Here is a 27,902-nt window from a genome sequence, read left to right on the forward strand (position 1 = left end):
CAAATATTAAAAGAACAAAACAGGTACTGAAGCAAGATGTTACAAGGAATGTCATGACTTCAACCATGACATCACGCCTGCAGAACTGAGGAAGGAAGATTCAGTTTGGTTTTAAAAGATACAGAATATTCTATGTGAATATTATGTAATCCTATGTGGCGCAGATTTAAAGGTCAAAGAATCAAGTCAGAATATTGAAGAATCAAATCTGAAGATTGAAGATTCAGCAGTTACTAATTTAGGAGATAAATTAGGTAAGTTATGATTAAAAGGCCTTGTTTGTAGCAGAAGAAATCTGCTGATTTGTAACAGCATGGAGTGCTGCGATTTTAAGCCCAAGTCCAACTAGGATCAGGTTATAAATAGGAATCTTTGTAGCCTTGTAAATCTAACGATCATAATGTAGTCATTAGGGTTTGTTGTGTAGGTGAACCACCTGGATTGTGGGATGGTCACTGATTTGTTCCTCGAAGCCTGTAGGCAAGAGGTATGTGTACTCACTCAGAAGCTGTGAAGCAATGAGTGTAGATGTGTCGTTTGATCGAAGCTGTGAAGCAAGATCAAAGTGTGTATTGGAAGTGGATCTTCTACTTTGACTATTGTCAGTGTGTTATCACATGAGGTGATTGTTGGTGAGAAGCTGTCAAGCATAGGCTAGGGGCTGGAGTGCTTGGACATCACTGCGGTGATTGGGAGTGGAATGGGGATATTCCATATCTAGGGAGGACCTAGGTAGAGGGGTCATTGGGTAGTGATTAAGTGAGGAGGGGTAAACGGCGAGTTTAACTCTGAATTGATACTACTGATAGTGAACTTCATCCCTGGCTTGGTAGCCCCCAGAGTAGGTTAGTTAGAACCGAACTGGGTAAACAATTCTCTGTGTTATTTATGTTTCTGCATTGTTTATTTGTAAGTTTAGTTTGGATGTCATAACATCGTGCATGACATCAGTGTGTGATTTAATGACTGTGCTAACACAGAATCTCTGCAAAGCAGATTTGTTTATGTTAACTGAACTGATATATGATCCCAACACTTCCAGACTTCTGGATGTTAGAAGTAATAAAAAATTGGGGGATCTGTATGTACTGCCTCAGCTAAGCTGATGACAGAAAAGATGTCGTGACATTGTGTATGACATTCTGAGTCTGTCTTACCAGAATTTCAACCCGAACTCAAGAACTAAGAATCCATCGAACGGCAGTTCAGTAGCACTAATCTCTGTGGACACGATAAATTCCCGGATAAATATTTCCAAATCTTTTGTTGCTTGCCGCTATATCGCTTCAACAGGCGTTGAAGTTGATGATGCATTCTGGCGAAAGGTTTAAGAAGCGTGTAATGTTATTTTGCACAATCAATGACTTTCCTGCTTATGGTAACTTGGTTAGATATAGTGTCAAAGGACATAGATCTTGTCCTATATGTGAAGATGATACTTTTTATCACCAACTTGAGTTTGGAAAAAAAGATCATTTACCTTGGGCATAAAAAATTTCTAAAACCCAGTCATCCTTATCGTAGATTGTAGAAGGCTTTTAATGGAGAGATGGAGAGCAAGAGTTTGAAGAGGCTCCGAAACCTTTAACCGGGGATGAAGTTTTTCAACGACGGGAACACATCAATGTTGTCTTTGGGAAGAGAGAAAAATAAAAAGGGCCCGTTGAGAAAAATATATGGAAAAAGAGGTATATCTTCTTTGATCTTCCAAATTGGTCAAGTCTTGATGTTAGACATTGTCTTGATGTGATGCACGTGGAGAAAAATGTGTGATAATTTGTTTGGCATACTTCTAAACATTCCCAGCAAGACTAAAGATAGTAAGACTTTCCATCATGATTGTCATGTATTAATGCAAATACTTTTACCAGTGGCTATTCGTGGGATCCTATCAAAAAATGTGAGAGTAACTATAACGAGATTGTGCTTATTCTTCAATGCCATATGTAATAAAGTTATTGATTTCAAAAAATTAGATGAATTAGAAGATGAGGCTGCCGTAATCTTATGTCAATTGGAGATATATTTTCCTCCATCAGTTTTTGACATCATGGTTCACTTACTTGTTCATCTAGTCAGAGAAATCATATTTTGTGGTCCAGTTTATTTAAGGTGGATGTATTCAATAGAGTAATATATAAATATCTTTAAAGAAGCATTAGTACAAGAGCTTTTGATCGTAAATTTTAAAGGAAGCTTTAGAGGCCTTCTAAAGATTTGCTTATGTGTCCCATGTTCTAAAGATGCTGCAGACGAGGTTCTGCTAAACAAGTTCTAAAGATCTAAAGACATCGCTTTTGAAAACCAAGTGATGAAGACTCTGAAGACAATATTCTGTTGAACTCATTTTAAAGACTCAAAGACTTAGGTTCTGAAGACTCAAAGACTTAGGTTCTGAAGACTCAAGTTGTGATCATCTACAACATGCTTCATTCAACATACAATCAAAAGCCTCTGAAGACTTAGAAGATCAAGAATGACTTTCGTGGGATGGTGAGGATAAAATTACTAACGTAAGTTGTGACCTCTACTCTTATAGGGTGGCGTAAGGACAGTCCAACTTGTACTTGTTATCTACCATTCCCACCATGACCGTTGGGGACTTTACAACTGTACTTTGCTTTCCTATTCTACCCTCCAACGGATCTATTCTTCTCTATAAAGGAAGCCATTGGAAGAATTTGAAATCAACGAATCAGTTCTAAAAAATACACTAAAGCGTTGCACAAACTCTGATAGAGAAGTTTTTTGTATAGTTTTGTATTTTTAGCAAGGAGGTTTTGTTCGTATCTTGCTTATCAACACTTTTGTGTTGCTGTATTTAAACATTGTGTAATATACTTATTAGAATCATCTTTGTAATACACACTTGCAATCAACTTGGTTGATTAGATTCCTTGGGGGACTTAGTGTTAGTCAGAAGCCTCGAGAAGACAGTGGTTGCAGTTATAGTGGTTTCACGATAAGGATTAATTAAACTTGTTGGGATTTTCAGTAAGGTTGATCATAAATTTATTATGGTTGTTTCCTTGAGAGACTAGTGTTAGTCAGAAGTCTCAAGAAGACATTGGATGCAGTCATTGTGGTTGTCTGTGTAAAATCACCTTGGTGGATGGACTAGAGTAACTTCATTAATAGTGAACCATGATAAAAATAATTGAGTCATTTACTTTTATTCATTTGTTAACCTTGTGTCTTTGAGTTGCAAAAAAATTATATTTAGTTCAACCCAATTCAAACCCCAATTTTTTGTGTTTCTCGAATCTTCAGTTAACTACTAATACACAGTCAATCAACTGTACGCCTAAGAGAAAAGCAATTTAGTTATTGGAAACAATTCTGTTAAGCACTTCTTTTAGACAATTTACAAGAGTATTTACAAGTACCTTGTACATACAACCCACAAGACAAATATGATGATACTTTTATTTTTTTTATTTTTTTTAATAAGCAACTCTTGATTAAAAGAGGAGTACTAGGGGTACTCAAACCCTTATAAGAACTAGGGCCAGCAAAGAAAGCAAGGAAACAGAAACCAGCACAAACATGTTGCCCAAGGAACCACAAAAAGATACTGCACAAACAAGGAAAGCACCTGCTACCTAAGGCAAAAAAAAGAAAATACAGCAGACAATAGCAACAGACAAGACGGCAGCAACTCCACCAACAAACACAAACAGTGCTGACAGCTACAAAGGCACGCCCATACAACGACCTCCCCACGCCGGTTCAAAGAAAACCGGATCCCACCGCGAAACAGAAACAGACCACAGTTGAAGCCTCCGGCGTGAATAGAACGGAGACACTACAGCCTTCGCGATCTAAAATAAGCCAACGGAGCAGTATACAAGCTGAAAAAGGAACAAAAAGAGGGAGCTTTACAACATAAATCAAGCCATCTCCAGGACATGCTCTTGATAGAGGCCAAACATTCCTCAAAAGAGAAAACCTTATTCTGGAAAATGATTGAATTCCCCATAAGCCATAAATTCCAAACCGTCGCGAGCCAAATAATGTGGATGCACTTCCTATACTCCTTATTTCTCACACATATATCAAAATGTAAGAAGTTAACCAAAAATTTATGCCACACGGGTAACCCATCCAATTGTAACTGCCTCCCACATCCCTCTAGAGATCCTGCAATCATGAAAGAGATGCCTTGCATCTTCTTGATCTTTAAGGCATAAAACACAAACAAAATCACGGCCCGTACTAATGATACCTCTCTTAGTTAATTGGTCTCTCATTGCCAAACGGTTAATTAACAATCTCCAGCCAAAAATGAAAATGCGAATCAGTGCCTTCATATTCCACAACACATCGAGCGCCCCACGCACAGAAGGAGACCAAAATAACTTGGCTTTAATCTCCGCTACTGCATAATAGTCCACACTGACCGAATAATTCGCTTCAGCCCCCTTTCTCCACTCGGATAACGATTAAGGATGATCGACTGTTGGAATTAAATCCAAAAAAGATGTTAATTCATTAAAAATTTATAAAATCTTATTTAATTATGTTACAACACAATCCGTTTATACATAATCATTTGTTCCCATCTGAGCTCCAAGTGACATATTTAATTTCATCTTTAAAGAAAAGTTTTATAAGAGATTTATTTGCTAATTTTGTCAATTGCTTGAAGTTGATTTTCTTGAGATTTAACCTTTCATCATCGCCTTTCGAAAAATAAAAGCAAGATGAGAAGAAGAAAAAAAGCCATATTTAACTTATTTCCTCCTTCAATACTTGGTATATAAATAATTTGATTCTTTCTTCTTCACATATGCATGTTTAGAAACATGATTTTTGAAAGTTGTTATTTCTTTTCCAAATCGCCACGTCCTATCATATTAAGTGAAAAATCTTTATGATTGTAGGTTAATTTGTTGCTCCCTTTGATATTTTTCTGCGTATACTCTTATTTCATTTTCTTTGAATTCGTGAATTGCTTCCGCGTATACCCCTTGCCCCACCTCATTGAACATATAATAATGTTTCTGATTTTCACAAGAGTTTGGTTGATTTAACTACCCCATTATCTCCTATAACAAAGCCAAATTTAAATGATTGGACTAAATAATATCTTCCTAATTACGAAATAGCATTCCATTAAAATTTCCATCCTAATGTTTAAGATGGTTTTCAAAAAAAACCTTCATGCGCACTAACATAAGATCATTTGAAAAGGTAATGTTAGAAACGATAAAACCTTGGGTGCCACACATAGTATTCGTGTGGTGAATTCCTTGCTTATAAAAAAAATGAATTCTATGTACACGAATCCACACTAATATTATGTTCCTTTCTTTCCATGGTTTGACCTTTAAAACCCATTGTTCCAACCAATCTTTCACATTTTCTACAAGAGCCCGCAGCTCACCTTTTTCCTCATGTATGTAATATGTATTTCTCAACGACTTGACCACTTCCATGAAAGCTTTGACATACTCTTCTTCCTCTTCTTTTTTCACAATAAAATCCAAAACTGAGAACCTCTTTCTCACCCATTGATTGTCTTTGCCATGTTTATCTACCACCTTACTTGTCAACACATCATAAAGAATATCTTTTTCCTTCATATTTATCACCGCATCTGCCTAAGAACACTCCCATATTATTTTCAATCGTAAATGTTGCTTCCTCTCAACCCCATGACTTATCCTCATATCTTGAAATCTATTTGCCTTTCCAACTTGCTTTAATTTACGAATTCTTTGTAGATTCACATGAATTTTTTCTCTTCCAATGATAATATTGTCAAGTTGCAACCCAAATAGTCTCTCATACTTACTCTAAATAATCTCGCAAAATCAACCTCTTTCCTTATTTGTTTCTTTTGCTGGTATAACCACCTCATTTATATCTCCATAATTTTGAGAAATGTTAAACATGACCCTAGTGTCAAAATTGTTTAGTATCTATAAGAAATAGAAATTCGACTTCCCTCCTTAAGTTCTTCCTCAACGCTTCTTTTCAATGTCAGTTAAGTTATCTTTTCTCTCTTACTTTTGTTCTCTTTCTCGTATTCTACGATATATAACATCTCTCACACCCTCCTCTCCTCGCCACCTTCTCTCTACCTTTCTCTCATTATTTCTCCTTAAAAAACATTGGATAAATTATAAAATATATATTATTAGGTGATTTCTAGGGTGATACATTAACTAAGTCCATTGTGTGCCACATATACTAAACCATTAGATTAAATGAATTCATAGATTTTATCATATACCACACCACATTGGATTCAAATTTTATTTTATTTTTTGAGTTTGTTACTCTCCCCACCATGACTACCATACCGCCCCGACATTAACATGGTGTCTTTGAAGATAGATCCAGAAGAAATGTCAAATCGAATACTCATATCTTCACAAAAATATGTTACTTGTTAAATTCATTTCTTCCTTCTCTTTCATCTCTTTCATTTCTTTTCACATTTATTCTGTTGCTTCTATTGAGTCAGGTCTTGCTCTGATGCGTAACACTCGGGAAGGGATGAACGTTTAGTCATTATGAATTGATGTAAAAATTGTTTTGACAACATGTGTATGAATTATTTCTGTATGAAAATGCGAAGTTTGGTACTCCCTCCGTTTCTTTTTAAGTGTCGTTTTAGCATAAAGTTCTTCAATCAAGATAGTGGATTATTAGAGTTATTTTTCCTATTATACCCCCATTTATCTTCTCTTTCCAAATAAATTCAATCATACACTCTCTCTCCTTTTTCAATAACTAATTGAAAAAATAATTCATTTTATGGAAAATGTGAAGTGTAGTTATTGTTAAAATAAGGATATAATTGACTAATTATAACATTAAACTATAAAAACGACACTTAAATAGAAACAAAAAAATTCTTCTAAAACGACACTTAAAAAGAAACGGAGAGAGTATTTATGAAGTATGATTTGGTTCACCCGAACATAAGTGTTATGTATCAGTTTAATTAAAATGAGAAGTTGTTTTATGCAGTATGATTTAATGTGACGTGTGACATCCTAATTTCATAATATTCTACGGGGATAAATTGGAGTGTTACAACAACCTCCATGACATCGACCATATTAGTGATTCTTTTAAAAGAAAAATATAGAATTTTTAATGATGCTCTACTGCTATCGATATTGTTAATGAAAAGTTGCACTTGTGGGGTAGTGATTCAGAGAAGTAGTATTGAGACTCAAAATAAAAGTGAGAGAAGATTGATGAAATAATCCTATGCATCGTAGTCTATGATGATATTTGTGAACTTATTAATTCTAATTGTTGTTAAAGGTGGTTGGTTGATTTTGTTAATGTCTAACCCTATAAGTCACCATAATACTATTAAGTAGTCATTGAAGTATTTTTCAATGCATCAAATTAGTAATGTAACCATCATCCTATCTCAAGTGTCAACTTCTAAACCAACCAAGAACTTTGTTTGATAACTAGTATAGTTTCTTATAATCCTAATTATATTTTTATATCTGAGTAGAAGAGAAAGCGATACTTCAAGAAATAAAACAAATGTTCCACATAAAAACAAAAAAGCAAGGTGAGGTTTTACTTAAAATCCAAAAAATTGAGTTAGTAAAACTTACATTAACTTGCAAGTTAGCACGCCAGCCGTATAATTCGGTTACGGAAACGCAGACACTTTTCGCAGTGAGTGAGCCAAAAACCTTTCCCTCTTCGTCTTCGTTTTTTTCCCTCACACTTCATTTCATTCTTATATACTTTTTCTTCATTCTTTTTTTCAAACCTAATTTCATACGCACTCGACAACGAATCTCAAGGTACATTCTCTCGCTCACTCTCTTTTCATTTTTTTTATCATTTCTAAGAGCTTTAACAGTCTTCAACTTGCTTCAGAATCTTGATTCTTTCTCTTTTTCATACTCTCTTTATTCTCTCGCTTCGAATTTCACTGTTATTGTTTCGTTCCATGCTTAATTTGTGTAAGTTTATCTAAATCAACATTGTTACAAGAGATTCTTGTGCTTCTTTATGCAATATGTTACTGAAAAATGATTTGCGTTTTGTTTAGCGTTTCTGTGTTTTAGGTTTTAAGCGTTTCCTTTTCGTTTTTGGTATGATAAAGATATATTTATACGATTTCTTGTAATATTAGCATGGACTCACAAGTATTACTCTGGTTTACTTTTTTTTTCTTTCTCTTTTCTAATCATTGAGTTTTTTTTTTAATAGTGATTGAAAGATGAATTAGGTTTCTGTTTAGTGCATTCCGCTTATCCTTCTGTTGAAATTTTTTATCATCTCATGCCTTCCGAAAATGGAAAGTCTAGGTGGCTAATGTAGGTTCATTCCTAGATTTTATGCTAGTTATGGCCTCTGCTCTGTAGTCAGTAGTGCGATATAGTGATGGACCGGTGTGGCCGGTGGCCGCCAACTGGAAATGTGCAGTGTAGCGGAATAGTTTGCAGTATTGCATGACTATAAGGCTATGGTTGGAAATCATAAAATGAATGGAGCATAATGGAAAGAAGCGGAGTGGAATGAAATGGAAAGGAGCGGAGTGGAATGAAGCGAAATGGAGCGGAGCGGAATCAATGTTCCATTCCATCATTTGGAAATTTTAGGACGGAACGTGACAAATTCTTCATTCCGCCCAAATCGGAGGGGAAGAAATACGGTGGTAAGTGATGGAATGAAATGTAATCCATACCACTCCGTTCCACTCCGTTCCACTCCGCTCGATCTGATTTTTAATAATCCAAACAATGGAATACCACTTCATTTCATCCCATACCGTTTTGCTCCATCCGATTCCGTCAATGCAAACAAAGCCTAAAGGTGAAAATTACAATTAGTAGCAGATGCTAGACGTTATATTAGGGAGATTTTAGATATTTTCTTCTAATCATATTTTGGTAGCTTTTTGGGGGTTCACTTTTCTGATTTGCTTAAGACCTACTATTAAGTGTGATTCTTATTTAAGAATGTTTTATTAACTTTGAGAATTATTATGCTTTTCAACATTTATTTGATTATTTAATATGTATTAAAAATTCAAATCGAATCGACATGTGCTAATTTGCTCTAGCGTTTGTGAGATCTGCAGCTATGTGGCATTGTTAACTATGGTTATTGGCTTATTGCTTATAAGTACTATTTGATTTTATTATATCAACTATCCATTTGAAGCGGATAGGTTTGTTTATGGCTGATATGTTTTCAATCATTGATTTTCAAGAATAGATCACAAATGTTCTAAGCTTTCTCATGGAAATGGAAGAACATCACTCTGTTGCACCCAAAAAAACAAACCTTACACCGAAGGCTATAATACACCAAAAGTTTGGCAAAACGGCTTGCTACACGGTAGAGGCGGTGAAGGAGGTTTCTCAAACTGAATGCCCAGGGTTATGCATTCCACAGACGGGACCCTGCCTTTACCGTTGCACATTGCAGCTTCCAGAACTTACCGTTGTGTCAGGGACCTTTAAGAAAAAGAAGGATGCAGAACAATCCGCAGCAGAGATAGCTTTAGAGAAGGTATTACTCACTTCCAATCAGTATAGAAATTAGTGATAATAATGATTAATATCATTGTGCTTGTACTCAATTATCCTCTCAATTAGATCTCTTCCATTGATGATTATTTGTATTGTATCTTCTATTTCAAGTGTTTAACTTGAGAGGATGATGACATTTTAACTTTCACAATCTCCCAACTATGAATTACTCTCCTGCAGCTTAGTATCATTCCAGAGACTATTGATCTTACTCCTCAGGAAGCACGGGAAAGTTTAGTTGCTCGAATCGCCTATCTGTTTTCAGAAAAAGTAGGTAACTTTTTCTTGTGTATCTAGTGATGCCTATTTTCAATTACGCGTCTAGATTGTTAATCCCTTCATTCCAGATTGTCTGATGGCAAGCGATAATTCTTTTAGAAAATGGTCTGATCTTTGGAAGTTTATCAATTCCAAAGATCAATTTTTAGGAAGTCTATCATTCACTTTCTTTTAGTTTTTTTTTCCCGGTTGCGTCTGTAATCTTTTAGTATGCTATAACCTGCATTGAAAAATTAATCAAAAGGAACTATTGTTTTTTGGACTCTATGATGTTCCAATATTATGCGTGACTGTCATTGAATTTAAATTCAGTCTGATACCATTTTTCTTTTCCATTCAACAATTCTACAGTTTCTTACATCTGATCATCCACTCGGTGGTCACATTCGAGCTACCTTAAAAAGGAAAGGCAATCAATATGGATCGATTCCTGTTTCTGTCATTGCTGTCAGTGACGCAAAGATTTTTAGTTTGTGTAAATGTATTAATCCTGAGGTGGACTCCAGTCCATTTTTGGTCCTTCTATACATAGTAAAGGCTGCTACAAAGTTACATGAGTTTCTTACTACTTCTGAACAACATATTTGGATTAAAAAGCTCTGTCCATACCCGCAAGATATTTTAGAGTCATTAATGGAAGAAGGTGGTTCACAAGAATGCATTCAGGTTAAGGCCATACGCATTCCTAGTTCAATGGAAAAATGTGTTGAAGCTGTGACTCTCTGTATGTCTTTAAGAGAGTACTACCTTGATGTCATTGCAAATGAACTTGGTTTAGAAGATGGTGCCAATGTTCTGATTTCAAGGTATGATGAATTTACAAAGAATTTTCTTAAACTAGATAATTGCTTTCTAACTTGATCATGATCTTTGCGAATCAAATAGGAATATAGGTAAAGCTTCTTCTGAGACGAGACTGTTCTTTGCTGCTCCGCAATCATATCTACTGGATAGGTCTTTTATATCGGGAAATGGAAAAGAAACCATTCAATTTGAGGGATCTCTAAATGAAAGGGCAAGATACTTGTCTGGGCAAGATATGGTTGGTGATGCAATATTAGCATGCATTGGATATACGCGGAAATCTAGAGATCTTTTCTATGAGGACGTAACAGTTCAATTGTATCACAGGTCTCTTTAAATTAAAATGTTTTGTTGTCCTTTTAGTAGTTCAATGGTCAACCATATATTATTCTTGGCTAAACTTAAAACTTGATGAAAAGAAGTGTTAAATAGACTTGAATCTCATCCCAAAAGCTAACTCAAAGGATGAAGGGGCCCTAACACGTTTAAACATCCAACAATTCGGAACCTAGGCAATGTGAGACTCCAATACAACTTCAATACCCACCCTCACGCCTAGTGTGCGTCTCGAGTCTAATTCTCATATTGTAATCCTTAACCCGACTCTGATACCATGTTAAATGACCTTGGATCTCATCCCAAAAATAAGTTCAAAGGATGACGGTGCCCAAACACATTTATACATCTGACCGCCTAGGAACCTGGGTAGTGTGGGACTCCAATACAACTGCAATAGAAAGTTTTATTATGTCATGCACTTTTGCTTTATTATAGTGGCCAACTGAAGTATTTTTATTTTGGTAGACCAACCCCGTAAAAAACTTAGTTGGTTTTGATAGTTATGAGTAGATTTCCTATTTGTTTTTCATAACTTAGAAATTATGTCCTCAAAAAGATTGAATTTTGAAAGTGGCAATAATTTGCCTACCTCTATTGGAATTTTCTATCCCAACAAACTTATTTGCTGGTCAACCTATCTAATAAATAATTCTCCAGGTTTTTATTAGGCATCCCATGGTTGCTAAGAAAGATAAAAGGACCTTTCCTATATTGCTGCAAACTGAATGTTCATAGTAAAAGTAGAAAATTTTATTATTTTACTCTAAACTTTTTCTAATCTTCCAACATTTTTCTCTTTTATATGATGCTTTCTTGGAATGACGTATATTAATGTTGTCCTATGCATTTTTGTATCCGTTGAAAGTTTTAGATGAACATTTGTATTTTTTGTTGGTTCGAATTATTTGTCGGTTTCTGTTTGTGTAAATTACTCAACGTTGCATCATTTAGTGATTGATAGGTTTTCTATACAGGATGCTCCTAGGGAAGACTCCAGGGGGCATTTACAAATTATCCAGAGAGGCAATACTCACAGCTGAGCTGCCTTCAAGATTTACCACCAGAGTTAACTGGAGGGGTTCCCTTCCCAGGGATATACTTAGTATGTTTTGCCGCCAGCATCGCCTGTCCGAACCTGTCTTTTCCATTATAAGTCATCCTTTCAAAATATCAACAGAATCATCAGAATCAAGTTTTAAGGCTGCAAACTTGGGAACTGATGTGATTGACTGTGCCAATGGGGCCTCTGTAAATGCATGTCCAAAGAAATCCAATTCAGAGATGTTTAAATGTGAAATAAAGTTGCTTTCTAGGTGTAAGGATGTAATACTTTCGTGTTCCCCTGAGGATTGTTATAAGAAGCAGAATGACGCTATTCAGAATGCCTCATTGAAACTTCTGTCATGGCTGAACAAGTATTTTAATAGTGTAACTGTTCCTTTTGACCAGCTTTATGAGACTGCAGGCGACTTCAGCATTCACATTTTTTCCAAAAACCTTTTCGGAGAGATTTTAACTGGTCAATCCATTCAGAATTGCCAGATTTATGCAATGCAATGCAATAAAGTACTTGAACCAATGTGTACAGCTTCATCACAGGACATGTCAGGAAATGAGGTTTGCAACTTAAAAATTGAAGGTCCAGACTCTGGTGTCTGTCCATGCTATGGATCTTTATCTTGTATTAGTTATTCAGTATATTTGGTTGTGGATGGTGAAAATACCAAAGAAGTTATTGATGTTTGTAATGAGTTTGAGTTTGAAATCGGGGTTGGTGCTGTGATTTCTCACATTGAGGAGGTTGTGATGCAAATGTCTGTTGGCCAGTATGCTTATTTCAAAACGAACTTGCTCACTTCTGATTTGATTTTAGCTTCCGCCGGTGATTCAGCCCAAATGCTGTCCTTGTTATCTTCTAGTGAGTTGCTTTCTCCTGTTATCCCCTGCTCCCAAAACATACATGTACGCTGTTAAGCAAGTGGCTAAACTGTTGATTCTAATTTTTTCAGAGGCCTGCTGTGTGGAGTATGAAATAAGTTTGACCAAAGTTGCAGAACCTCCAGAGGAAAGAATGGAGCAGGCTTTTTTTAGCCCTCCACTTTCAAAGCAACGAGTGGAATTTGCGGTGCAACACATTTTAGAATCCCGTGCTACTACTTTGGTATGCTAAACTTTCTCAACTTCTATTTTCTTTTGTTAGACCGAGTTGTGAATTTGAGGTTCTCTTTCATCACAGGTTGATTTTGGATGCGGATCTGGAAGCTTGTTGGATGCATTGCTAAATTACACAACTTCGTTGGAGAAAATTGCTGGTGTTGATATTTCACTAAAGGGTCTTACACGTGCTGCAAAGGTTTACATGCATTTTCCTATCCCAAAGTTTGCATTTTAGTTGTTTTAAGCCTAAGGTTTATGTTTAGATGCGCAAGAAAAAAGTATCTTCTGTTGTTTGGAATGTATAATACCGGGAGCTGTCTACACAAATTGATCCTAAATATGCCAAAGTAGTGACTGTTATCATTACTTGTCCCAACTCTATCAAGATTTTTTGAGAAGTTTATTATATATCAAATTATCAATCATGTAATATGCAAGTTTTATTTGTGCATAATTTTTGGGAACCCAAGAATTGAATTGGTAAGAATTAATGAAAGAACACTGAGTTGGGAAAATAAGAAAGAATAGGACAGAAAACCCTCTTCCAAGGGTTTCCCACTCTACAAAACCTGAATCCTATTAACAAGTCTGAATCCCTATTAACATCTAGTAAATAGAACAGTTGTTAACAAGTCTGAATCCTTCCCTTTTGTATACAAAACCTCCCTATTTATACATGAAAATTGTAACTACCCTATTTACTGACTTGAATTCTGCTTAGTTTGGAGATATTGTTTATGTAAAGATTATTTTGGATGTGTAGTTGATGTAGGCAGTCTTTAATCTCATCTTGAACATCTTGGTCTTAAAAGGACCTGCTAGTTCTTTGTGCAGGCAATTGAAATCATAATTTTTTCCTTGTACATATACGTGAAAATTCTGTCTGTAAGCTGCTTGATTTTGTGTGCTTGAAATTGTGCAGTTGCTAAATTCAAAATTAGATGCAAATCCAGATGCTGGTGTGACAAGTATGCCCATAAAATCAGTTATTCTTTATGAAGGTTCAATTACAAATTTTGATTCCAGGTTGCATGGGTTTGATATTGGTACTTGTTTAGAGGTATTTCTTAATCCATTTTATACTCGTATTATTGTTGACTTCATTTTTGATTTGGTGTGTCCTAAATCAAGATATATTACTTCTTTATTCCTTGTATTAAATCATCTACAATTTATGGTTATATTATGTTTATCATCTGATAATTAAGTTCACTATCTGTAACTTGATTTTGATATTTTAAATTACACTGTCAGATGACTTTTAAAGTGAGCAATTGATTTTAAAGGGTAAAATAAGGGATATCAACAGTTGATAAAAAAATCAACATATGATACCACATGCATGCACATAATCATGAATATGTTACAATATGAATCAGCAATTTTCTGATCACACCTGAGACGATTTCTTTTACCCTCTAAAATTTGATCTCATTTTAGAGGAGACAAAATCCCATGCTTTTAATCATTCATTTAAAGACATCATAGTTTTAGCAGCCGTTTAAACCCCATGCTGCTGACGTGGTCTTATTCTTTAGCCCGTGAAACACGCACATCTACATTTTCTCCACTTGGAATAGTATATGAATACCTCTGCATCAATTTGCTGGAATATACTTTATACTAGCCTTTGAATTGATTTCCTATCTTGCAACCACTGTCATGTTCTTGAGGTGACAATGTTTTGTTCAATGTTTAAACCTATAAATCTGCATCTGTGTAGAAACTTTGTTATCATGGAACTGAATCAACCAATATAAATTGCTGATTCAATGCAGGTGATTGAACATATGGAGGAAGATCAAGCTTGTCTCTTTGGGGATGTGGCATTAAGTTGTTTTCGTCCAAGGATTCTCATTGTTTCTACACCAAATTTTGAATACAACGTAGTGCTACAGAGATTGAAGCCTCCCACCCAAGAACAAGAAGAACTGGACGAGCAAAATCTCTTACAGTCATGCAAGTTTCGCAATAATGACCATAAATTTGAGTGGACCAGAGAACAGTTCGTACAGTGGGCATCTGACTTGGCTGCACGTCACAATTACAATGTGGAATTCAGTGGGGTAGGTGGTTCTGCTGATGCTGAACCAGGTTTTGCTTCACAGATCGCCGTGTTTAAAAGGGAATGGAGTCATGAAGATGATGGCCAGAAGCATACTGATATAGAGAACCATTGTAATGTAATATGGGAATGGAATAGCAAAAGCAAATAACTTTCTTTTTTCTTTAAAAGAAGCTAACAGAATGAGATTTGTACAGTTCTGATTGCTTGGCTTGCATGTAGACAAGCAAAAGTATAATGGATGCGAGGAGATAAGAGAAAGAAGTATTGATAGGTTTAGTTAAGGTATGGATTTGGTTAGATCATGTTTTGTGACTTTTGATCTGTGACCGTTCATAGAGTCTGAAATCGATTGAAGGATGTTATGAGAGATTTTGTGGAGTTGGATGGTTAAAAAGTTAGCGTCTTCCCCTAGAGCGACATGAAGTTTTAAAGAATAGCAGTTCAGTTTTTGGAATAGACATTGCTGGTTTTATATGGTAGAATCCCTATACACATATAAACAATGTTTTGGTTATATTTTGCTTTTATCAAAACAGGAGATCGTATTTTAGTTCTTTTTTTCTTCCATCAATTCATTCGGGGTATTCATTAGCTTGAATCCAAAAGTAAAAAGTGTTGCTCTTTTTTCTTATATTTAATGTGGTTTAAGCTTATATGCATCTTAATAATTGAGTTTGAGTGTACTATTTTCTCTTTTAAATTTAGCTCCATTGCATCAAAGGATGTTGATTCTAGCGGAAGGAAATAAACAACCACAACATGGTGATTCAACTGCTGGAAATGTTTAGTGATCGGTATATATCGAATAGGATAACATCAAGTGAAAAGAACCAATTGAAAGGCCAAATAAAAGAAGTGGTTAATTATTGTATTCTAAAAAAGAGCTTTATTGACTAAGATAACCTTTTTAATAAATCAAATTTCTGTATTAAATTAATGTTTAATTATTTAAATTGGTAGATAAGTCGAAACAATTCAATTTAATATAGCTGAAATTGAAAATGAACATCTAAAATAATCACAATGTAATAGGATAATATTTATAAAAGTGATAAAATCAACGTGATTGAAATATTCATGCTTTAACGTTGACCCTTAAATTACTAATTGAATTTATAATAGATCAAATTAGATAATTTTAATCAAACTAGTAAGGAAACTTAAAGAGAAAAATTTGACAATCGTGGCAAAATGTTGAAACATTTTTTCTTTACCCACCTCCCTATGGGGTCACCCCAGCAAAACTCCATTTTATCCTGCTTCGGAAATGCATTTCCGAAATATTTTTTTTTCTAAATTTTTCCAGACTTCGGAAGTGCATTTCTGAAAAAATCCCAAAAATTAGGATTTTGACTAATTCGGAGATGCATCTCCGAAACAACAAAAAAAAATCTTAAAAAATCTCAAAAAATAATTTTAGGATATTAATTAATTCACATATCATAAATTTGATATAATTTATGAGTAATGAATAATAATAATTATATATTTTGATATAATTTACGAGTTATGAATAATAGCTATTATATATTTCTATCCTGATTCATATTTTAAAATTTAAAATAATTTTAATTAAAAAAATTAAAATAATTTCACTTACAAAATAGGTTATAATTTTTTATTTATATATTTTTAATAATTGTTATATATTTATAAAAAAATGAGTGTTTTAATTTATATATTTATATAATAATTATAATAATTATGATATATTTATAAAAATTATTATATATTTATATATTTATATAATAATTATTATATATTAATTATAAATATATTTATATAATTATATAATAATTATAAAAATTAAAAAAATGAGTGTTTTAATTTATTATAATTATTATATATTTATATATTAATATATTAATTATTATATATTTATATATTATATATTTATATAAGTTAAAAATTATTTTTAACTTTAAAATTGTTTAGGAAATTTTGATTCACCTTGATTTTATTGATTAACCTTCATTTTATTGATTCACCTTGATTTTATACATATTAATTGTATTGATTCACCTTGATTTTAATTTTTTAATAATTATTGAATTCTTTCGGAAGTGTATATCCGAAACATTTCAAGACCAATATTTCGGATATGCATCTCCGAAGACACCCCCTCCAAAAAAAAAAAAAAGTGTTTTCGGAAATGCATCTCCGAAAACCTAAAAAAGGGGTGTTTTCGGAAATGCATCTCCGAAAACACTTTTTTTTCGTGTTTTCGGAAGTGCATTTCCGAAATAAGACAAATTTTGAAAAAAAAAACGTTTCGGAAATGCATTTCCGAAGTGAGGGTATTTTGGGTTTTTCAACGGAGGTGATCTAGAAAAGAGGGAGGTAGAGAAAGAAATTTCCATGTTGAAAATTCATAGAATTTTTTGAATTATGAGATATCTTTGAAGGCATCTATGAAGATCGGAATTATTTAAAGTATCTAAGAAAATCGAAAAATACTTCAAAATTCATTGAATTTGTGTAATTCATATGTAGAGAATTAGAAATATTGAAAAACACTTAAAGAGAAAATCAAATTTGTTTTTAAAAATTTAGGTGACTATTTTCTTATAATTTTTTTTATAACTTTTTTTAATCTTTTGTAACATTTCTAAAAAATGAATCGAAAAATTACTTTCTTCCCTAAAATTGATCGATTTGATCGAACTAAATATACAAATATTTTATATTTTTGTCTTTTATTTTCTCTTAACGCATCTTTTACTATTAGATTTCAACTATTTTCAATTTTACAACAACTGAGTTTTTTTTATCATTTGGGTTACTCTCCATATGGAGTGGACATGGTGTCAGTCCAATTAACTTTGATGATGATATACTTGAAAATTACACACTCAAAATGAGAGTTTGTACTTAATGACTAAAATAAATTATGATTCAAATTTTAGATTCTTTTTTAAAATCGAGATGATATTCATGAAATGTGAAAGGATAGAACTAAATGTGAGATTTTTGTTAATGACCATAAGACCAATTGCAATATGAACTATGATACAAATGTGAATGAATGGATACACATGTGAATAAATGGATCCAAATGTGAGCTTTGAGTTGATGATTTTAAAATCAACTTCCATATAAACTTAGTATTTTTATTGTAAAACCAGATTGTATACATAAAAAATGATGGATCAAACTTCATATTGCAGTTGAAATTTGTTAGAAGCTGTTAAGCAAATAGAATAACTAACTGATAGTTAGTTAAGTTGTTAGAGTTACTTGCTATATTAGTAAGTGTTTTATTGTATAATGAAGCTGCTAAAACATTATGAACTAATGAATAACAACTTCTCTATTCTAACAACATTCACATAAAAAAACATATATTCTCAGTTTTGTAGTATGATCTTTGTAATCATATATTGAAAATGAGACGTTAGAAATGAGAATTGCTATATGATAGTAAATATTTAGAATTCCATTGTATAACAGAGAGACAAATTAAATTAAATATGCAGAGATAGTAATCTAAAACATAACAACTATGCATGAAATATCATCGTAGCTTCCCATGGATTTGGCTTCTTTCACCAACTTTTTTGCTGCTTTTTGAGCATCATCAACATCCCTAATACAATCACAAACCTCTTGATTTGTCATCACCTACAATAAACGTAGCAACTAGTTAAAGACTTCACTCCAAATTATTCATCTTTCATAATTTATTGTCATTACTTTTCTTCCATACCTTCCACAGACCATCACTTGCCAAAATAATGAATTCAGTCTCATCATCAATCTTCTTAACCATCACATCTGGCTCTGCAGTGATATGCTCTTTCAGCTTTCCATCACCAAACGCTCTTGTCATTGCTAACTCTCCATCCACTCTTGCAACATTCCCTAACAAAACCAAACTAAAAACTTGTAATCTACATTATCAGAAAACTCTATATAGCAAAAAGTAGATGTGATAACAATACCAGGTCTCTTAGACACAAAACCTCCTCTTCTCTCAACCATATCTTTTTCCTTTTCCTTCTCCGGTTCATGATCCACCGTAAGCTGTTTCGCAACACCGTTTTTGCACGATATAGCGCGAGAATCACCAACATTGATTACAATTAGCTTTACTCCATTAATTAGTATTGCTGCTACAGCGGTTGATCCTCCACGCCAATCAGCTATGTTTTCTAATATCTCCTCATCGGTTGCTTTACATGCTTTCTTAACAGCATGCACTGGATTTTCCCAGAAATCAGGCTATCCATGAAGGATTAAGAAATCAAATGACAGTGTGTGTGAATAACAATATTGTGTAGAATGATATATACTACTAATGTACCTCATTGAGTATATTTTCAAATAGATGGTTTTGCAAATATTTTGCAACATCACGGCCTGCATGTCCATCGAATATTGCGTACAATCCTAAATCGTAACCATTGAGTTTCCTGTGTTGAGCGAAAACATAGTCTTCCATTCCATGGTTCATTTCTCCTTCCATTAAATGATATCCATGGCTGAAACATCGAGTAGAAGGCTTATTCTTTTCATCTTTTTCTTCATTGTTGTTGTTATCACTGACAGCATCTTCCTTTCTTTCAAGAGAGTCCACATAGGTTTCCTTCCTTGATGTCTTGTAATATACAAGGAATTGAGTTAAAATTTGCTTCAAATTTCCTCCATTGAAGCATAGCATAAAAATTGAATACATACATACCTTGAAAGCAGCATGATTCCCATCAGGAATGAAGGAAGGCTTTCTCTTATGCAAGTTAGCATGAGCATTAAGGATATTCATGGTTGTTTGATGGATAAATTTGTGTTTGCTAAGTTAGAAGTTGAGGTCAAACAAAAGCATGCTATTTTATTTTATAACTGTATGTGCTGGGAAAAGAATGTGTAGGGAAGTGTCCCTCACCGCTTGCTTTTTCTGTGTTTTTGGTTCTCCATTCTTCTCATCATTATTGATTTATTGTTAATGTTTTTGTTCTCCTTTCTTCTGGTGACTGAAGCCAAAAATTTTAGGAAGCCTGGGCAAAAAGTTTACACCTTGTTTTTACTAATTTTACATCATGTCTTTATTAATTTTGCTCTTGATTTTATCTTAAAAAAATCTTTTGATTCTGTCCAAAAATTTCACACCATATTTTTACTGATTTTGTCTTTAATTTTGTATAAGAATTACTAATTTTGCCCCTGTTATTGTTTAAAAATCAACTATTAAGTGGAAAATATACAATTAAAGGAGGGGTTGAGCGGGGACGCGTGTCCGGATTCGTTGGACTGCAGCTCCGCCCATGATTTCGAGTACCTTGCCTTTTCTAACTTGTACTCTAAAACAAGATGATAAGGAAATAAAGAGTACTGTTCCAATTGTCTTTAGTTTTTGTTAGATTTATTTATAGTGAATAATAGTAAATGTTCAATTGTAAATGTGTGTGCCCTTGAGAAAACTAAAAAACTCTAAAAATTCAAATAGTTTTTTCCGCATAATTTTTTTATTGTCTTATTATAATATCTATAATTGAGTTGAAATTTTAAATTATTATGCATTTATTTTATTTTATAACTATAAATTTACTTATACATTAGTTTTAATATTATTTTTATTAAAGATAATTTATTCAATAAAAAAGAAAATAAAAAATGAAGGATATAAAATATAATCCCTCAAAAGCTAACAAAATAATAGTTGGACATTTTCAACTTATTTCTTAAAAAAAACCGAAAAATTTTAATGTTATTTATTATGTGGAAAACTTAGATAATTTTTCATATTGACAAATTAATTTTTCTTAAACTCTCTAATTTGACAACATAGTAAAACTCATTATTTTCATACATTTTAATTTGTATTACTCTTACCTTTTAATTAAATTTAAACGCCCATAATTTCTTGTTTGATATTTCTCAATTACATTTTTTATTTTTTATTTTCTACCTATGTATTCATTTAATTTTTTTCATCTATGAACTGGATTAAATAATTTTTTATTTGTTTTCACTTTTTTTTATTCACTTAAGTTGTTGATATTGGATAAGAGAAAAGGGGTGATGCACTGACAGTGTAAAATATTTTTACACTGTCAACCAATCACCACCCATGTATCTAATTAAACCACTTTTTTATTTAAAAAAAAATTAATGACATGGAACATTTATGATTTTCTATTGGATGACAGTGTAAAACTATTTTACACTGTCCGTGCACTACCTTTTAACTCATAGAATAATTAGTTATATTGTAATTCATATTTGATTCAATAATGTTTTTCATAATTATATTGATTATTAATATTATTTTAATTCTATCCAATTTCTTCCTCTTATTATTGATTATTATTATTTTCAATTCTATCAAAATTAAGTAATTTTAACTCACTCACATTTACCACTATGCCCTTATTCACCTTATCACCTTAACTATCTATTTAATTATTATTAGTATTATTAGTATTATTTAGTAACTATATTGCACTATTATTCTTAATATAATACAACTAAATTATTAAAATCCTAATAATTCTAATTATCACCTATCCCTCGCTAATGATCCACAACATATCATCATACATCATGCAAATAATCACAAATATTCAATTAAATAGATAATTCTAAATTTTGGGGTGTTATAAACAACACGTAAACGATACATGCAATTCTCCTCAGTTAATCATATTGTTACAACACATTCATGCCTCTTATTCCATTATCGATTGATAGGAAATTGTTTTAACTTTTCAACACTTCGAACGAAAACTCATTTGAGCCATGGGCGGATCTACAGCCCAGCGAGCCCCAGCACGCGCCTGATCTCAACCCCTCCTTTTGTTGTATACTCCCCACCTAATAGTCGATTTTTAGACAATATCAGGGGCAAAATTAGTAATTTTTAGACAAAATTAAGGGCAAAATTAGTAAAAATAGGTCGTGAATTTTTTGGACAAAATCAAGGGCAAACTTAATAGATATAGGGTGTAAAATTAGTAAAAATATAGTGTAAAATTTTTGCCCATGCTCCCTAAAATTTCTGACTCCGCCACTTGAACTTACGGATCAAAAGTTATGGCCAAAACAAAATTATTTTTCAAAAATGTTACAACGACAATTGATTGTCACAAATGACAACCGATTGCCATCACTTCCAAAACCAAAAAAAATGTTTTTAAGAATGACAACCGATTTTTGTTGTGTGCAATTGATTGCCTTAGGTATATCTCCTCAAAAATCCCAATTTTTCCCTTGTTACATAAATTCATCAATTTCCACACTTCGAACATCAACTGGTCCATATTTGTAACATCTAAAAACACATTCATACAATTCAATCATGATATACATAGCCAACAACTCAATTAGCATAATTTTTCATCATTTTCATCATGATTCACTCATTCAAGTCATGCCCTAAAACATTTAATTGCATCCATTTCATCATGTTTCAAGAACACCACAACAACACATCAATATATACCTTCACAATCCATATCAATGCACAAAATAACATAATTTCATTCAACAATTATCAACTTTCATCATCAACCCAAAAAAGAATTGAACCCTACTCTACACTTCCATTCATACTCCTATTATTGACCCAATTCCCATCCTTACCCTGTAATTTCAGGAAAATTCAAGCTTTTGGCTATGTTTTCCTTGTTGTTCATTACTCTTGCCTCTTTTTTTCCAATTACAAAAGTTTCACGTACTGTGAACTTTTTCCCTCACTTCTCTCCTTATAGGAGTTTAAGTCTAGTAGAACACATAGTAAAGAATTAAATAGAAAAAAAGTGAATCGACCTATTTATAAGTGTTTTCATTGTGATAGATTTGGCCATTTAAACCAATGTTGTTTTGATAAATTGAAAAGATCTAAAGGTAGCAAGTCTAGACCGTTTAGAACTACTAACACACTGAGACGTAAAACCCTAGGATGTTTCTCCATAGGTGCTTTGCAGCTTTCATGAAGCCTTAGCGCATATTAAATGAAGTCGTGCAAAGTAAAGTGTATACCTTAGAGTATACATATGTATCTAGTTTGATATGGAAGCTTACGATCCAAAGATGCACGTTGATGATGTATATCAACAATCGTGATCAAATCAAGTTTTTTCTTGAGGGTGGTCTCAACATCTTTGATCTATGATAATTTGCTAACCTCTTAATAGGTTGAGAAGATAAATTCGTGAAAAATATATTTATCTCATATCTTAACCAACTCTCGTATCCAAGGATTCGTAGGAAATGACATGTCATATTCGTAAAAGGGAAGCTTTTATCAAAGTTATTTAATAATCAAAGTAGTACACTATTACGGAGACTCCACAACAAAATGCAATTGCAGAGAGAAAATATAGGCATTTCCTAGGCAGTTATGTTTCAATGTAATTAACCTAAAACTTTTTGGAGCTATGTTGTGTTGTTACCATGCATATTTCCTCATTAACAGACTCCCTTCTCCTATATGAACTTCTTCATAACACTTCTTCTAATTATACTTCTTCCAATTTCCAAGGGTGTCTCAAACTAGACCCTCTCAAGCCCAAAAAAAAATGCATAATTTTTTATTACAAACAATAAATCAAAGGTCGCATCCTCATGGTCTAAATACTAGAGAAATCTTCATTTCAAGAAATGTAATTTTTTATGAAGATATTTTTCCCTTTGTCCTCAACAATACCTCTAGCACATTTCACCAACACAGAATTCTTGACCATACTTTACCTTTCCTTGACAACACTAGTGACTATCTTGATGCCAACATGTCATCCCCTGCATATAAACAACAAACTCATCATTCACCTCAATTTAACCATTATCTGCCACTAGCACAAATGACAAACCTCAACCCTACACTTCAAGATTCTCCAACAAAATTATTCACAAATCTATGAAATACGATAACTTTATTAGTAATAACCCCACCTCTTCCCACTCTGTCCCTTATCCTATTCAAATCTTCATTCAACAATTTCACCTCTCTTCCACACTAATATAACCGGCGCATGCCATACAATGCGACACAACTATTCGTAGAAGTATTTGTGCTTCATATATAAATACACCAATATTTAATAACGACAACATAATAGAAGTAATATCCACTCTCTTGCCAGTTATTTGAAAAAACACATATACAAGATTCTCCTTCACTTTAGAGTTAAACAAAATCCCGGGACATTACTCCAAATTACAGGATCAAATGGGAATCCGGATGCATTGCTTTTGTTTTCTCGTTTAATTTATTTAATCTAATCAAAGAGAAATGGTTGTTAAAAATGACGATAGCATGAAACTGTAATTCTTGTATTCATCAGTATGATCAATTAAAAGCTTATAATACATTTTAATTTAAATGTAAGGTACATATAAGAATGGTAAGTGAATCAGTTGTCTGAAAACATTTTAACTCAAGTCCTATTCTATTTGTGGCAAGATGATTGTGTAAGTGATATACAGTGGTCATCACCTTGAGGAGTGTGTGCAATAAGCCATTATACAACAATTAAGAAAATTTACTTGAAGGCTAGTGCTTAAAAGTTGGGCAACACGTTTGATCCGGAAGTGGTTCTGTTCTGTTGGGAGAAGCCTTAATTGAGAAGCAAATGTTATTTTGCTGATTTCAACTCTCATTTCAACAGCAGGCTGTAAATTGAGTAACGCAAACCTTAAAGTCTCTTCTGTCTTCATCACATTTGGTGACTGTGTTTGCAATTTTGTCAGTGATCCTAATCGCTTCCAAGCTTGCATGATAAAACAACAGAAAAGAGAAGTTAGCAACAAACATAAACAAATAAATAAGTAGAAAATAATGGATTTACACTTACTTCAACATTTGGAATATGAGCTATCTTGTACCAGTCAGAGCCTGTAGTTTGTTTGCATCTCTCAACTAGCTGAGGACATCCATATATCTTCAAATTCTGAAGGTTTTGAAGACGATCCATATGTTCCGGTAATGTCAAATTCCGACAGTCAGCAATTAGAAGCGTCTCGAGTGATGTTAGATTTACCAACCATTCTGGCAATGCCATTAGACTCGAACACTCTGAAAGGCCCATGTACCTCAAAGTTTTATCACATCTTCTAAGCCAACCAGGTAATACTGCCAAATTGGGTAATTTGTCTATTGAAAACCGCTCAAGTTTCAAGGTGTAGTTTTCATTTTCGTCTTCTTCTCCTTCATCCTCGAAACTTATCACCTCTATGCAAGCCTCGATCGTCAATCTCTTTAAAGCAGTCAGATGCCTCAAATCGCGTGGAAGGAAGACCAAATTATCGCAATTCCACAAAATTAAAATTTGTAGATATTTCAAGTTTCCAATACCTATGAAAGACAAATCAGTGACTTGTGTTGTAATCCACAAAATCCTAAGGCTGACAAGATTCCTCAATTTTGGGGGAATATATGCAAGTGCTACACATCTCCAGAGATTTAATACCTCTAGACTTTGGAGCATGCAAATGGAATCTGGGAGTTTTTCCAACCTCTGGCAATAGCTTAGATCAAGATACCTCAAATGCTTCATTTTGTTGAAACAATCCGGCAAGAACTGAAAATTAGAGCCTTGAATATTCAACACCCTGAGGTACTTAAACTGCTTGTTGGAGACCCATTTGAAAAACAGTTCAGTGATTGCAAGATCCTTTTGACACGCGTGCCAGAATCCAATGGTTCGGATCTTACTCGATATTTTACCAAATGTAGGAACTCCTCCACCACTGTCTGCAAATGATAAATGCTGAACTTTTTCTTTAATACTTGTTGAACTAAATTTTACTACTGCCCTTTCATTTTGCATTGTGAACACGGCAAGGTCGTGAACAAGATCATGCATTTTGAAAAAGGAGATGCCTAGAAGTTCAAGCTCTTCGGAAATAAGACCGTCAATAACCAGTTGTTCTTCAGAAGCGCATTCAAAGAAAGACCTTGAAACTAGCTCTTGAATATAAAACTCCCCGAGATCTTCCGGTTCCTCATCTTCATTTTTCGGTTGCAGTAGTCCATGGGCCATCCAAAAGGATATCAGCTCCATATTAGTATACTCATAACCCTTAGGAAAAACCGAACAATAAGCGAAACATTGTTTCAAACCAGATGACAAGTGATTATAGCTTAGTTTCAATGCAGCCAAAATGCCATCATCATCTTGAGGGTTCACTTTCCAAAACTCACTATCTCTCACTTTCTTCCACTCACTTTCATTAGGTTTTGAATAAAGCAAACACCCTAAACTTATCACTGCCAGGGGCAACCCTTTACACTTTCTCGCAATGTCCTTCCCAATCTCCACGAGCCTCGGATGCTGTTTCTCCTCTCCTGCTGGAAATGCACACTTCACAAAAAGCCTTAAACAATCTTCTTCCGGAAGATACTTCAAATTGTGCTTATAAGCATTCCCCATAATCGAAGCAACCCTGTCACTACGAGTGGTCGCGATAATCTTATTACCAAGTTCACCATCTTCATCATCATGCATCCCAAGTAAAAGCTTTTTCAACTCAAGCCACTCTCTATAATCCTCATTCCAAACATCATCTAGAACAAGTAAAAACTTCTTCCCCCATAACCTTTCGCGAAGCAAATTTTGCAATTGATCAAAACTATACTTGTGAGCATCCATTTCCATTCCATGCATAGCTTTAAGAATGTCCAACACCAACCTCTTAACATCAAAAACATCTGAAACAAACACCCACATACGCAGATCGAAAAACTCAATCACCCGATCATCATTATAAACCAATTGAGCAAGAGTTGTTTTCCCCAACCCTCCAATTCCAATAATAGGAATAACATCAATCTCATGATCATGGTTACCTGACGGCGGAGCCATCAAAAAACTAACAACCTTTTCTTTCTCTTCATCTCTACCAATCACATGAGAAGATCTAACATAAGAATGAGTCTCTCTCCTTACCCTAGTACTACTATTTCCACTTCCACTACCACTTGCATGATGATTTTCTGATACCATAAGACCCAATTTCATCCTAAGAGAAGCAACCTCATCTATCCTATCATTCACATGTTTAATCTTATGAGCCATCTTAATACGAAATGCAAGAGGATTACTAGAGGGTGAGAGAAAACGTTGTACCTTTGTAGTAAACGTTCCGTTTGCTTTGAGAACTTGGTTCCTCAAAGATTCATATTCAATCTCATCAAGAATATCACGGGCGTCTAGTAAAACGTATTTGAGGTGGTGAAGCCAGGTAGAAATTGAGTTGCTTTGAGTTTGCTTGTTTTCAGCATCGAGAATGAAGGCATTGATGATGGTGAGAGTGTTTTGGAGATTGGTTATGTCTGTGTGAAGACCCTTTGCTATTGATATGTTGTGAAAAGCGGTTGTTAGTAGTCTGTCTAGCATGTTTGTTAACAATCCTGAGACTGTTGAATCCATCTTCTTTTGAGGGTTGTAACTTTGCAAGTTAAAGATGAAGAATTATTGTTCGGAGAGAGAGAGGTGTGTAATCAAAAAGGTAGGAATGTCCTTCTCACTGGCGGCCACTTATTTGCTCTTTCCTACTATGTTCTATATTCCTATAACTCTTCAATGAATGAACTATTACTAGTGACTAGTGAGTGATCTTAAACTTCTTTTGTTTTTTTCTTATCCAAACAAATTTGAGCTGCCAAATTTTATTTGTCTTCTCAATTTTGATTATCAATGTAATATGTATTTGTATTTTATAAATAGAATTTGTATCGTTGTAAATGTTACATTTATAAAAATAATAACTTTATGTATATTATTCACTTT

The 27,902-nt window shown here is 33.6% G+C and overlaps 3 protein-coding genes across 9 annotated transcripts; 1 reads left to right on the forward strand and 2 right to left on the reverse strand.

Annotated features, from left to right (window-relative positions):
* Positions 1-7,491: 7,491 nt before the first annotated feature.
* LOC131603081 (small RNA 2'-O-methyltransferase) lies at positions 7,492-15,791 on the forward strand. 4 transcript variants are annotated; one of them, XM_058875330.1, is made up of 10 exons: positions 7,492-7,656; positions 9,211-9,507; positions 9,708-9,797; positions 10,158-10,612; positions 10,692-10,937; positions 11,924-12,867; positions 12,959-13,110; positions 13,186-13,302; positions 14,029-14,166; positions 14,885-15,791. In XM_058875330.1, exons 1-10 carry the CDS (start codon positions 7,519-7,521, stop codon positions 15,320-15,322), a joined length of 3,015 nt encoding a protein of 1,004 aa, XP_058731313.1. In that variant the 5' UTR covers positions 7,492-7,518; the 3' UTR covers positions 15,323-15,791. The 4 variants fall into 4 exon arrangements, with proteins under 4 accessions (XP_058731313.1, XP_058731315.1, XP_058731314.1 ...); XM_058875332.1 differs by having other exon boundaries at positions 7,563-7,787; positions 9,206-9,507; positions 14,885-15,789; XM_058875331.1 differs by having other exon boundaries at positions 7,564-7,787; positions 14,885-15,788.
* A 2,777-nt stretch (positions 15,792-18,568) lies between these two features.
* LOC131607706 (probable protein phosphatase 2C 28) lies at positions 18,569-20,011 on the reverse strand. The gene is made up of 5 exons (XM_058879676.1): positions 19,856-20,011; positions 19,478-19,771; positions 19,116-19,395; positions 18,881-19,035; positions 18,569-18,795 (listed from the first exon to the last, which is right to left on the reverse strand). The coding sequence occupies exons 1-5, from the start codon at positions 19,934-19,936 to the stop codon at positions 18,661-18,663; spliced, it is 945 nt and encodes a 314-aa protein (XP_058735659.1). The 5' UTR covers positions 19,937-20,011; the 3' UTR covers positions 18,569-18,660.
* Positions 20,012-22,970: 2,959 nt separating this feature from the next.
* Positions 22,971-27,679, reverse strand: LOC131603083 (disease resistance protein RGA2-like). Of its 4 annotated transcripts, none has more exons than XM_058875336.1 (3): positions 27,240-27,353; positions 24,966-27,156; positions 22,971-24,881 (listed from the first exon to the last, which is right to left on the reverse strand). In XM_058875336.1, exons 2-3 carry the CDS (start codon positions 27,129-27,131, stop codon positions 24,867-24,869), a joined length of 2,181 nt encoding a protein of 726 aa, XP_058731319.1. In that variant the 5' UTR covers positions 27,132-27,156; positions 27,240-27,353; the 3' UTR covers positions 22,971-24,866. The 4 variants fall into 4 exon arrangements, 2 of the variants coding, with proteins under 2 accessions (XP_058731319.1, XP_058731317.1); XR_009284237.1 differs by having other exon boundaries at positions 23,289-23,910; positions 24,806-24,881; positions 24,966-27,679; XR_009284236.1 differs by having other exon boundaries at positions 23,290-23,910; positions 24,658-24,881; positions 24,966-27,679.
* Between the last annotated feature and the right edge of the window lie 223 nt (positions 27,680-27,902).

This window comes from Vicia villosa, linkage group LG5 (genome assembly GCF_029867415.1).
Source record: "Vicia villosa cultivar HV-30 ecotype Madison, WI linkage group LG5, Vvil1.0, whole genome shotgun sequence".
Classification (NCBI taxonomy): domain Eukaryota; kingdom Viridiplantae; phylum Streptophyta; class Magnoliopsida; order Fabales; family Fabaceae; genus Vicia; species Vicia villosa.

Excerpts from the sequence above, each read along its gene's own strand:
- LOC131603083 (XM_058875334.1), bottom strand. The coding sequence starts at position 27,542 with ATGGATTCAACAGTCTCAGGATTGTTAACAAACATGCTAGACAGACTA.
- LOC131607706 (XM_058879676.1), bottom strand. The coding sequence starts at position 19,936 with ATGAATATCCTTAATGCTCATGCTAACTTGCATAAGAGAAAGCCTTCC. Across the intron at positions 19,772-19,855 it reads GGAATCATGCTGCTTTCAAG|ACATCAAGGAAGGAAACCTA; the intron begins GTATGTATGTAT and ends GTATATTACAAG. Across the intron at positions 19,396-19,477 it reads TTGAAAATATACTCAATGAG|CCTGATTTCTGGGAAAATCC; the intron begins GTACATTAGTAG and ends CTTCATGGATAG.
- LOC131603081 (XM_058875330.1), top strand. The coding sequence starts at position 7,519 with ATGTTCCACATAAAAACAAAAAAGCAAGGTGAGGTTTTACTTAAAATC. Across the intron at positions 10,938-11,923 it reads ACAGTTCAATTGTATCACAG|GATGCTCCTAGGGAAGACTC; the intron begins GTCTCTTTAAAT and ends TTTTCTATACAG. Across the intron at positions 13,111-13,185 it reads AATCCCGTGCTACTACTTTG|GTTGATTTTGGATGCGGATC; the intron begins GTATGCTAAACT and ends CTTTCATCACAG.